The sequence below is a fragment of the Oncorhynchus clarkii genome, chromosome 14, assembly GCF_045791955.1.
Source record: "Oncorhynchus clarkii lewisi isolate Uvic-CL-2024 chromosome 14, UVic_Ocla_1.0, whole genome shotgun sequence".
Classification (NCBI taxonomy): Eukaryota; Metazoa; Chordata; class Actinopteri; order Salmoniformes; family Salmonidae; genus Oncorhynchus; species Oncorhynchus clarkii.
In genome coordinates this window covers 30,950,988-30,964,086 of record NC_092160.1, presented here as the reverse complement: position 1 = coordinate 30,964,086, position 13,099 = coordinate 30,950,988, and the positions used below count along the sequence as shown (strand labels likewise).

The following is a 13,099-nucleotide window of genomic DNA, read 5'->3' as shown; positions in this document are numbered from 1 at the left end:
TCAAAAAGCTGATTTAGTTGTCTATGCAGATTTAAGATACCACAATTGTCTGTTCCTTCCTGCATGTTTCCACACATCTAAGTTCTTGCAGATTGAGAAAACAGGATGTTACACACTGTAGTCGCACCCACACAAGACAAGCGTGTATCAAAACTATGTGCACCCTTTGGAAATACCTGGATATCTGCATAAATTGGTCATAAAATGTCATCTGATCTTCATCTAGGTCATAACATAGACAAACACAGTCTGCTTAAACTAATAACACACAAGCAATTATACGTTTTCATGTCTTTATTGAACACACCGTATAAACATTCACAGTGCAGGGTGGGAAAAGTATGTGAACCCTTGGATTTAATATCTGGTTGACCCTCCTTTGGCAGCAATAACTTCAACCAAACGTTTTCTGTAGTTGCGGATCAGACCTGCACAACGGTCAGGAGGAATTTTGGACCATTCCTCTTTACAAAACTGCTTCAGTTCAGCAATATTCTTGGGATGTCTGGTGTGAACTGCCCTCTTGAGGTCATGCAACAGCATCTCAATTGGGTTGAGGTCAGGACTCTAACTGAGCCACTCCAGAAGGCATGTTTTCTTCTGTTGAAGCCATTCTGTTGTTGATTTACATCTGTGCTCTTTGTCCTGTTGCACCACCCAACATCTGTTGCATTTCAATTGGTGGACAACCTAACATTCTCCTGCAAAATGTCTTGATAAACTTGGGAATTCATGTTTCCGTCAATGATAGCAAGCTGTCCAGGCCCTGAGGCAGCAAAGCAGCCCCAAACCATGATGCTACCTCCACAATACTTTACAGTTGGGATGAGGTTTTGATGTTCGTGTGCTGTGCCTTTTTTTCTCCACACATAGTGTTGTGTGTTCCTTCCAAACAACTCAACTGTAGTTTCATCTGTCCACAGAATATTTTTCCAGTAGTGCTGTGGAACATCCAGGTGCACTTTTGAAAACTTCAGACATGCAGCAATGTTTTTTTTTTGGACAGCAGTGGCTTCTACCGTGGTGTCGTCCCATGACCACCATTCTTGTTTAGTGTTTTAAGTATCGTAGACTCGTTAACAGAGATGTTAGCATGTTCCCAGAGATTTCTGTACGTTTTTAGCTGACACTCTAGGATTCTGCTTAACCTCATTGAGCATTCTGTGCTGTGCTCTTGCACTCATCTTTGCAGGACGGCCACTCCTATGGAGAGTAGCAACAGTGCTGAACTTTCTCCATTTATAGACAATTTGTCTTACTGTGGACTGATAAAAAAACATCAAAATTCTAATTTATTAATAAAGCCCTTCTTACACCAGCTGATATCTCAAACTGCTGTACAGAAACCCAGCCTTAAAACCCCAAACAGCAAGATTTGCAGGTGTAGAATGAACATCAAGGCTGAACATCAAGGCTTTTAGAGATACTTTTGTAACCCTTTCCAGCTTTATGCAAGTCAACAATTCTTAATCTTAGGTCTTCTGAGATCTCTTTTGTTCGAGGCATGGTTCACATCAGGCAATGCTTCTTGTGAATAGCAAACTCAAATTTTGTGACTGTTTTTTATAGGGCACGGCAGCTCTAACCAACATCTCCAATCTTGTCTCATTGATTGGACTCCAGGTTAGCTGACTCCTGACTCCAATTAGCTTTTGGAGAAGTCATTAGCCTAGAGGTCATTAGCCTAGGGGTCATTAGCCTAGGGGTCATTAGCCTAGGGGTTCACATGCTTTTCCCAACCTACAGTCTGAATGTTTAAATTAGGAATTCAATATAGACAAGAAAAATACAGTAATTTGTGTCTTATTAGTTTAAGCACACTATGTTTGTCTATTGTCTTATGTAGAAATCCAGGTAATTCCAAAAGGTTCACATACTTTTTATTGCCATTGTATACTACATACTATATACTATTAGTTCATTTTAGTACACCGTAAACTAATGGTATCCTTTTAGTTGAGCGAGCAAGCCCTTTGCCTGTCTACCGGAAGTTTATGCTGTTGCTCTGCAACTTCTTGCAAGCTTGTTAGCATAACAAATTACTAGCTAGACATCGTATAACCAGTGGTGGAAAAAGTACTCAAATCTCCTACTGGAGTAAAAGTAAAGATACCTTAATAGAAAATGACTCAAGTAAAAGTGAAAGTCACCCAGTAAAATACTACTTGAGTAAAAGTCTAAAAGTATTTGGTTTTAAATATACTTAAGATTCAAAAGTAAAAAGTATGAATAATAAAAACATTCCTTCTATTAAGCAAACTAAACGGCACAATTAAAAAAAAAAAAAATTAATTACGGATTGCCAGAGTCACACTCCAACACTCAGACATCATTTAAACACAAAGCATTTGTGTTTAGTGAGTCCGCCAGATCAGAGGCAGTAGGGATGACCAGGGATGTTCTCTTGTGCGAATTGGACCATTTTCTGTCCTGCTAAGCATTCAAAATGTAACTAGTACTTTTGGGTGTCAGGGAAAGTGTATGGAGTAAAAAGTACATCATTGTCTTTAGGAATGTAATGAAGTAAAAGTTGTCAAAAATATAAATAGTTAAGTAAAGTACAGATACCCCCCAAAAAACGACTTAAGTAGTACTGTAAAGTATTTTTACTTAAGTACTTTACACCACTGCTTATGACTTCATTAACAATGCCCATTAAGAACACAACCACTATACCACTTAGCTAAGCTAAGAATGACCTGAATAATCAAGACAATAGATTGTGTTTATAAAGCCACTGTGGTTATCTACTCCGATTTCAGAGCACTCTCGTCTGAGTGTGCCAGAGCGCCGAATAACTGACAAATTTATGAACAAAACACCTGTTTAATATGTCAGGTGTCAGTAAACAATTGGCCCAGCGTCGTCCGGGTTTGGCCGGAGTAGGCCGTCATTGTAAATAAGAATTTGTTTTTAAACTGACTTGCCTAGTTAAATAAAACATGTTTTTTAAAAAGTCATCAAAAAAGCATAATCCAATTGTTGCTTGCAGCACAGTTAGTCAACAACGCTCTGGATAACATGAAAACAGCCTAACCAGCTCTGCTAGGGCGAGTAAAATGGTCAAAGGGAGGTGTTCTCTCATTTGTGTCAGGAAGTAGATCTGAGGTCAGAACGCTCGGATCAACCCTACTCCTCCTCCAGAGTACAGTACGCGCTCTGATGCTCCTAATTTACAATGGACAATCTGACAACGCTCTGAATTTACGGACACCCAGAGCGAAATCTGGCACTCAAGATTGAATTAATGAACACACCCTTAGAAGCCAACTAACATTAGGTAGCTAGCTAACATACAGGTACATACTGCTGTAATTACATGCTATGCGGTTTGTAAGTAGCGTAGTTTTCAAATTGTCAGCCAACGTAAATTAACTTATTCGAAAAGTAATTACTTATTACATTGGCCAACATTTTCTTAACATTTTTCATAATTAGATAAAGCAATGAATTTGTATCGGACTTCGTCTGCATATAGGCCTATGGGCTAGGCTACATGAGCTGAGCGACTAGGATTTCAAAAAGTCGGGGGGGAAAAGGCATGCTCTGTTTATTGTCACAAATAGTACCATTAGTGTGGTTAGTATGAGTATTCAAACACAGCTCTGGATTCACCTGCCCACTCTATGTCATGGAAAGAACAGGTGTCCCCAATGTTTTATACACTGTGTAGTTTGTAATGCATAGCCTCCTGGCTAGTGGCTACTGTGACATTCACAGTACTTTTAATTAAGCTGCGAAGCAAGAACGTGACTCGAACCCTCTCGGCTCGTGACATTCCCTTTGCTAAAGTTCATTGAAAAGTGTATGTTCATATGGTGTCAATTGACATTTCAGACCGATAATGCCATTCATTGAGAATAAGAAAGAGCCTCTTCACAATTTACTCACACGTTCCTTTCATAAAAAATACCATGGGCTACACATTACTCAAATGTAAACTCACGTATTTGCTATGTCTCGACCGCTTCCTCCGAAGGTATTGTATGACACTCGCCCGCAGTTGTCCGGCTTGAAGCAGGGCAGTGTAAACAGAATTGTCTTGTTGAGTCAACACTCCTACAGTATAAATGGTAATAGCAGAACAATGTTTTTGAAACAGCTGAAATGTACAGACATTTTCCTAATAGGTGAGATTTGTTTTATTGTGTTTTTAACAGAAATTGAAGTAACATGCTGTTACATTCTGAAATTGTTGCAGTAACTGCACGCTGCTCTGAGCCATGTTTAGCTCCACCACAAAAACATGTCAAATGTAGATTATACAAATAGGATATCTTTGTTCTATTTATAACCAGTGTTGCCGATTTAGCAACTTTTTCGCTATATATAGCAAGTTTTCAGACTCTTCCAGCGACTGAAAAGATTCTAGCGATAAATTCAGTTGCTTTTCAGGCTACTTTGGGGAGTTTTGACACAGAGGGTTTATATGGTTTAGATAGCATTTAGCGACTTTAACCCACTCAATTATGCCAAAAACAAGAGTGGGAGAAGGTGTCTGTGCAACAGAAGTCACAGCAATGGCACACGCACTGGGGATGGGGTGTGCGGCGGGAGAGGGGGAGAAAACGTTATGTCGGTGACTCCGCAGCTGTGCCACACGAGAACTGTAACGCGCTGCATCATCTCTTCCGTAGCGAGAGATCGGGCAGTGTTGTGTAGGCAACGAAGGTTGCTTAGTTCCTTCATCTGATCAACAGTATAGGCTATGCATCAAAGAAGCCTATTTTGCATTGAGAAGCAAATATAATCTCCACTACTGTTCAAACAATAAACCAAACAACATTTAACCTTAATAGAATCCACACAAAATTGCATTTTGTTAGGGTTAGGGTTATAGCCTGTAATAACTACAGGCTCTTACGAAATGGTAGAAACTGCTGTAGCCAACTAACTTCTATTTTTAGCTGATAGGGGAATGAATATACAAGCAGCATATCAAACTGGGATACTGTTTTAGGTTACAACGGCAAGATTAAGAATATTTGCGAGGTATATATTTTTATTATTAATCAGATTTTTTTTTTAAATCCCACTCCACCCACGTGCACGCATGTAGATCAACATAATGGAGCATGTAGAAACCTTAACCAACTCCTGACCGTAGTTCCAGCGTAGTTCTAGCGTATGACATAGTAATACATTACTAGTAAACATTTTTTTAAATATCAGGTCATAAGGTTTTTTCTAAGATCCTGGAAAAACTCCTGGCCCTAGGGAGGGTGGCAACATTAAAACACTTTACACAGGCAGAGACAACAACTGCGAATGGACACAAACTAACAGGGCTGAGCTGGCTGTATGCAGGATTGCATGGTTTAGGGCTTTGCATCTGTAATTAAAAAGATACTCATACTGTATGTCATCACTATTGTGTTGATCGATTAATTTCAGCCAATCATTTTCGATTAAAAAGGCCTAGGTAGCCTAGCCACCCGAAGTGTGAATATAAACCAAATTTGATCACAGTCACATTTTGTCAGAACACAAATAATTTGGCCAATTTTAGGCTATAAATACATTGTTTAGGCCAGTTCCCCCAGATGGGCTCAGAGACAATATGCTTCTCTAGGCTATCTGGATCTGTATTTATCTATTTCATAATTATTATTGTTTTTAAAAAAATCAGATATTATGTATTGTACCACAATTTTACCATGTTTTCAGTCACAATTAGCTTTTACCACATCTACTGATTTGCATGATATTGATAAAAATGAAGCCAGGTTTGTTGTAAGGTAGTCCTTTTGTAATTTTATATTAGAATGAGAGCATTAATCGTTCATTTCTGATAGGCTAATATTACTTGATGAAGACATGCTGTTATAAAAGCAACTCTGTGCCTTTTTCTTGAAGCAAATGTGTAAGTGTAGCCTACAGATGGGAAAATCAACCTTTTAATTGTCTGCATGTACATGCTTGTGAATTTTTGCCTTATTCAAGAGTGTAAAAGTTTGTCATTGTTAAATAGTTTGTGCTTACTGGCTAGTGGCTACTGTGATATTTACGGTCAATTTGAGCTGCAGACCAGGAATGTCACATGGCCAGCAGCCACAACGAAAGGTTAAGGCAAGGATGTCATGTGAATGGAAACCTAGCATTCTCTTTCTCCACCCCACTCCTCAGACTCCTTCATATCTCCTAGTGGTAATGGGGCCTTTCTCTCTGTCCTACTTCTGTGTGTGGTGCATTTCAGGCCGGAAGCTGAGGGGAGCTGGCCCACTGAAAGGAGGAGTGGAGGGGGGAACACAGGCACCTGGCAGAGAGAGGCCTGGAGAGAGGGAAGGGGAGAGGCCTGGAGAGAGGACTGGAGAGAGGGAAGGAGAGAGGCCTGGAGAGAGGACTGGAGAGAGGGAAGGAGAGAGGTCTGGGGGACTACAGTTAGCCACCAATTCCCCACAGGCTCAATGTGAGGATCAATATTTTATTTTACCTTTATTTAACTAGGCAAGTCAGCTAAGAACAAATTCTTATTTTCAATGACGGCCCAGGAACAGTGGGCTAACTGCCTGTTCAGGGGCAGAACAACAGATTTGTACCTTGTCAGCTCAGGGGTTTGAACTTGCAACCTTCCGGTTACCGCTCTAACCACTAGGCTACCCTGCCGCCCATATGTGAAATATTTTTCTTAACCAGAATGTCATTTTTTCAAATGATCCCTAACAAAGAAAGCAGTTACAACTTAATTCAGAATTTACGACCAACCCTGGATGAAAGGCAGCACATATTCAGTCTCAACTTGTCTAATTTTGTCACATATCTCTTGTCTCAACTCATCTCATCTCATATCCCTCTCTGCAGGCTGTGGTGCTTCGCAGGCTCCCACTCTTGGCCCCTCCCCTAGTCTACGCCCCTCCCTCCTCAACGTCCTGAGTTCCATCGAGCCAGAAATGGTCAACGCAGGCCATGACACCTCCCAGCCAGACTGTTTCACCTCCCTACTGTCCAGCCTCAACGAGCTGGGAGAGAGGCAACTGGTGTCTGTGGTGAACTGGGCTAAAGCCATGCCAGGTAAACCATTCTTCCTGTATTCTACTGTTACCTAACCACTACATGTTACCAACCCTCTATCTTACTGTTACCAAACCACTACATGTTACCAACCCTCTAACCCTGTATCCTAACCACTACATGTTACCAACCCTCTATCTTACTGTTACCTAACCACTACATGGTACCAACCCTCTATCTTACTGTTACCTAACCACTACATGGTACCAACCCACTAACCCAGGTGTGATAGAGAGAGCTGGGGGACAGAGAGCTGGTCTGTGTATGACTGATACCATTGCTGTAGCCTCGGTTCTAGTTTTCTATGTCCTTCCCACCAGAGGGGGCTCTACTCATCACGTATTTTATTCTCCCTGCACTGTGGGTTTCAGACAGCTGCATGTAGAAGACCAGATGTCAGTGATACAGTCTTCATGGCTGGGGTTGATGATGTTCTCTCTGTGTAGGTTTCAGACATCTGCATGTAGAAGACCAGATGTCAGTGATCCAGTCTTCATGGCTGGGGTTGATGATGTTCTCTGTGTAGGTTTCAGACAGCTGCATGTAGAAGACCAGACGTCAGTGATACAGTCTTCATGGCTGGGGTTGATGATGTTCTCTCTGTGTAGGTTTCAGACAGCTGCATGTAGAAGACCAGATGTCAGTGATCCAGTCTTCATGGCTGGGGTTGATGATGTTCTCTCTGTGTAGGTTTCAGACAGCTGCATGTAGAAGACCAGATGTCAGTGATCCAGTCTTCATGGCTGGGGTTGATGATGTTCTCTCTGTGTAGGTTTCAGACAGCTGCATGTAGAAGACCAGATGTCAGTGATCCAGTCTTCATAGCTGGGGTTGATGATGTTTTCTGTGTAGGTTTCAGACAGCTGCATGTAGAAGACCAGATGTCAGTGATCCAGTCTTCATGGCTGGGGTTGATGATGTTCTCTCTGTGTAGGTTTCAGACAGCTGCATGTAGAAGACCAGATGTCAGTGATCCAGTCTTCATAGCTGGGGTTGATGATGTTTTCTGTGTAGGTTTCAGACAGCTGCATGTAGAAGACCAGATGTCAGTGATACAGTCTTCATGGCTGGGGTTGATGATGTTCTCTGTGTGGGTTTCAGACAGCTGCATGTAGAAGACCAGATGTCTGTGATCCAGTCTTCATGGCTGGGGTTGATGATGTTCTCACTGTGTAGGTTTCAGACAGCTGCATGTAGAAGACCAGATGTCAGTGATCCAGTCTTCATGGCTGGGGTTGATGATGTTCTCTGTGTAGGTTTCAGACAGCTGCATGTAGAAGACCAGATGTCTGTGATCCAGTCTTCATGGCTGGGGTTGATGATGTTCTCTCTGTGTAGGTTTCAGACAGCTGCATGTAGAAGACCAGACGTCAGTGATACAGTCTTCATGGCTGGGGTTGATGATGTTCTCACTGTGTAGGTTTCAGACAGCTGCATGTAGAAGACCAGATGTCAGTGATCCAGTCTTCATGGCTGGGGTTGATGATGTTCTCACTGTGTAGGTTTCAGACAGCTGCATGTAGAAGACCAGATGTCAGTGATCCAGTCTTCATGGCTGAGGTTGATGATGTTCTCTGTGTAGGTTTCAGACAGCTGCATGTAGAAGACCAGGTGTCAGTGATCCAGTCTTCATGGCTGTGGTTGATGATGTTCTCTGTGTAGGTTTCAGACAGCTGCATGTAGAAGACCAGATGTCAGTGATCCAGTCTTCATGGCTGGGGTTGATGATGTTCTCTCTGTGTAGGTTTCAGACAGCTGCATGTAGAAGACCAGATGTCAGTGATCCAGTCTTCATGGCTGGGGTTGATGATGTTCTCTCTGTGTAGGTTTCAGACAGCTGCATGTAGAAGACCAGATGTCAGTGATCCAGTCTTCATGGCTGGGGTTGATGGTGTTCGCTCTGGGCTGGAGGTCTTACACTAACACAGACGCTGGAGAGCTCTACTTCGCTCCTGACCTCATCTTCAACGAGTCAGTACAACTATTGTCTTGCTGAATACAATATTGATAAATCTCTCTCTTTCTCTAGACAATAAATAAAAGGGAAATAAGCAATCCTAAATTAAGAATAAACATTATACTGAGCCTCTCTTTCAACTTCTGACCCCCCCCCCCTCTCTCGCTCTCTCAACTTCTGACCCTCTCTTTCTCTCAACTTCTGACCCTCTCTGCTCTCAACTTCTGACCCTCTATCAACTCCTGACCCTCTCTCTCAACTCCTGACCCTCTCTCTCTCTCAACTTCTGACCCTCTCTTGCTCTCAACTTCTGACCCTCTCTTTCTCTCAACTTCTGACCCCCCCCTCTCCCTGTCTCTCAACTTCCGACCCTCTCTCTCTCAACTTCTGATCCTCTCTCTCAACTTCTGAGTCTCTCAAATTCTGACCCTCTCTCTCTCTCGATCACCTTCTCTGTCTCCCCCTCTCTCTCTCGCTCTCTCCCTCTCTCTCTCTGACCCTCTCTCTTTTTCTCACTTTCTCACCCTCTCTCACACCTTCTCACCCTCTCTCTCTCTCTTTCCCTCTCACCTTCTTACCTATCTGCCTCACTTTCTCTCTGTCTGTCTGTCTCTCTCTACCTACCCCCCCCCCCCCCCCCACCCCAGTCAGAGAATGCGTGTGTCCAGTATGTATGAACACTGTGTCCGGTTCCGTCTGCTGTCCCAGAGGTTCTGTATGCTCAGAGTCACCCAGGACGAGTTCCTCTGTATGAAGGCTCTGCTCCTCTTCAGCATCAGTGAGTCACATCACTGACACACTGACACCAAGTGACTGTATCATTATCTGGTTCAATATCTGCTTATTTATTTGTGTTAGTCCCTGTGGAGGGTCTGAGGAATCAGAAGTGTTTTGACGAGCTGAGGATCTCTTACATCAAGGAGCTGGATCGTCTGGCCAGCTACCATGGAGAAAAACACCACACACAACGTCTGTTCCAGCTAACACAGCTACTGGACTTCCTACACCCGGTAATATACACTAACCCTGACCTCTGACCCCTAACCAACGCCTGTTCCAGCTAACACAGCTACTGGACTACCTACACCCAGTAATATACACTAACCCTGACCTCTGACCCCTAACCAACACCAGTTCCAGCTAACACTGAGACTGGACTACCTACACCCGGTAATATACACTAACCCTGACCTCTGACCCCTAACCAACGCCTGTTCCAGCTAACACAGCTACTGGACTTCCTACACCCGGTAATATACACTAACCCTGACCTCTGACCCCTAACCAACGCCTGTTCCAGCTAACACAGCTACTGGACTACCTACACCCAGTAATATACACTAACCCTGACCCATGACCCCTAACCTCTAACCCGTACACAACACCAGTTCCAGCTAACACTGAGACTGGACTACCTACACCCGGTAATATACACTAACCCTGACCTCTGACCCCTAACCCGTACACAACACCTGTCCCAGCTAACACAGCTACTGAACTACCTACACCCGGTAATATAGATCTACTATCCCTAACTTTTGACCCCTGACCTGATCAACCCCTCCTGCTTTGGTGGTATTGAAAGTTAACATCTCTCTCCCTGTTCGCTCTCTACCCACCCACCCTCTTTCTCTCCCTCTCTCTTTTTCTTTCTCTCAGATTGTAAGGAAGCTGCACCAGTTCACCTATGATCTGTTTATTCAGGCCCAGTCTCTGCCCACCAGAGTCAGCTATCCAGAGATGATCTCTGAGATTGTCAGCGTTCACGTGCCCAAGATCCTCACAGGCATGGTTCAGCCAATCCTCTTTCACAATGCACCTTGCTAGAGGGTCATCCCATTACAATTCATCCTAAAAGAGGGACAGACAATAACAAAACAATCTGCTAGACATTCAACCCAGGGTCCCCCATTCAACCCAGGGTCCCCCATTCAACCCAGGGTCCCCCATTGATTTTGTCAGTCTCTCTCACTCAGATATCATATGAACATGGCGTAAGTCCTGGCAAAATGTGTAGAATTGTAGAAAATTGGCTTTAAAACAGCAAGATTTTCTCTCCACCCCATTGCAAAATGAGTAGAATAGCATGAAATGTGTTTTAAAACTGCAGCATTTTCTCTCTGGCTCATGGCAACATTTGTAGAATTACAGAACATGTGCATTAAAACCACAACAGTTTCTCTCCTCCCCATGGCCAAATGTGTAGAATATCAGGAATATATGCTTTAAACCCACAACATTTTCTCTCCTCCCCATGGCCAAATGTGTAGAATATCAGGAATATATGTTTTAAACCCACAACATTTTCTCTCCTCCCCATGGCCAAATGTGTAGAATATCAGGAATATATGCTTTAAACCCACAAAATTTTCTCTCCTCCCCATGGCCAAATGTGTAGAATATCAGGAATATATGCTTTAAACCCACAACATTTTCTCTCCTCCCCATGGCCAAATGTGTAGAATATCAGGAATATATGCTTTAAAACCAAAGCATTTTCTCTCCTCCCCATGGCCAAATGTGTAGAATTGAAGAAAATGTACTTAAAAACATTTCTTTTTTTTTGCCGTCAAGAGGGGTACCAGTGAAATGTTTTACCCGCGAGGTGGGGGTAAACCTAACCCTGGTTCAATATATCACAAAACACCTTGGAGGTCAAAACTATAACTATGACCTTGTTAGACACCCAACCATTTACTGTACATAATTAGACACAAAGCCATCGATGACATCACATCAAGTCGGTTTTAGCTTGCTGAGATGGCATCTCATGAGAGAGATTTATGTAGACATCACATGCACAGTTGCAGGCTAGCTCAGTGCTGCGCCTCTCATTGAGTTTCTTAAGTTGAAATGATAGCCGACCGGGGTACTGCAGGCTGCCATAGCAACTAAATTATCCATATAACTTCTTTGTGTGATTAAAAAAAAAAGAAAATTGGTTCAAGGACATACATCTGTTGTAATAGAAGCAATTATCTGGAACATGATTGTCTTCTAATGTTTTTTTCTTTTTTTTTCTTTGAATATTGACCTGAAGGTTGCTATTTACTATATGGCAACCATTTACTATAACGGGGGATCCTGCTTTCTGGAAAAAAAAAACAGCCTGGCTTCAATGAGAGGTGGCAGTTGGTCTCCCCTGGGTCCCACACATACTCTTCATTTGCGCTGCTAGTCACTAGCTTGGAATCCAAACTGAATATCATTCTGTATTGTTCACTATCCTTCACTTCACCGATAGTCACCAGAATCTATGCCATTGATTACGTTGGATCCCCTGATCTCAAGCTGGGGTTTGATCCTGAATGTGCATCTCAGATTGTTGTTTTTCTCTTTTACTTTTCTGGTTACCATTATTTTCTCTTTCATAGTTTCAGCAAAATGTAGTAAGTAGTACATTACACAATATGTCAAAATAAGACATAATTCTTCTGAATTACACATCATTCATACTCTATAGACACAGACAAAGAGGTGCCTATAGCTGTTCATTTGACCTTTGTATATAAAACCATATCAAACACAAAGTGTACATGACTTCTGTAAATATGGAATGGATTATATGTTACATATTCTATAAAAACAAATCAGACTTCTTTAAAATTCGATCTAAAACGAACAAATAAAACAATCTATATTCCACTTCACTGGGGTCCCTTGCTTTATTTAGTGTTTTCCATAGTGTGTCCAGAGGGAATCAGGCATACAGGGTGTGTCCAGAGGGAATCAGGCATACAGGGTGTGTCCAGAGGGAATCAGGCATACAGGGTGTGTCCAGTGGGAATCAGGCATACAGGGTGTGTCCAGAGGGAATCAGGCATACAGGGTGTGTCCAGTGGGAATCAGGCATACAGGGTGTGTCCAGTGGGAATCAGGCATACAGGGTGTGTCCAGAGGGAATCAGGCATACAGGGTGTGTCCAGTGGGAATCAGGCATACAGGGTGTGTCCAGTGGGAATCAGGCATACAGGGTGTGTCCAGTGGGAATCAGGCATACAGGGTGTGTCCAGAGGGAATCAGGCATACAGGGTGTGTCCAGTGGGAATCAGGCATACAGGGTGTGTCCAGAGGGAATCAGGCATACAGGGTGTGTCCAGTGGGAATCAGGCATACAGGGTGTGTCCAGAG

At 42.8% G+C, this 13,099-nt stretch overlaps 1 protein-coding gene across 2 annotated transcripts in view; it reads left to right on the top strand.

The window, feature by feature from the left end:
- The window catches only part of LOC139366510 (progesterone receptor-like), a 35,778-nt gene extending 23,160 nt beyond the window's left edge, over nucleotides 1-12,618 (top strand). Inside the window, exons 4-9 of one of the 2 annotated variants that reach the window (XM_071104071.1) lie at nucleotides 6,197-6,409; nucleotides 6,802-7,011; nucleotides 8,838-8,982; nucleotides 9,616-9,746; nucleotides 9,827-9,978; nucleotides 10,628-12,618. In XM_071104071.1, coding sequence (XP_070960172.1) covers nucleotides 6,197-6,409; nucleotides 6,802-7,011; nucleotides 8,838-8,982; nucleotides 9,616-9,746; nucleotides 9,827-9,978; nucleotides 10,628-10,795 — 1,019 coding nt within the window. In that variant the 3' untranslated portion in view covers nucleotides 10,796-12,618. The remainder of the gene's footprint in view (nucleotides 1-6,196; nucleotides 6,410-6,801; nucleotides 7,012-8,837; nucleotides 8,983-9,615; nucleotides 9,747-9,826; nucleotides 9,979-10,627) is intronic. The other variant, XM_071104070.1, reaches the window with a different exon arrangement.
- The last annotated feature ends 481 nt before the right edge of the window (nucleotides 12,619-13,099 follow it).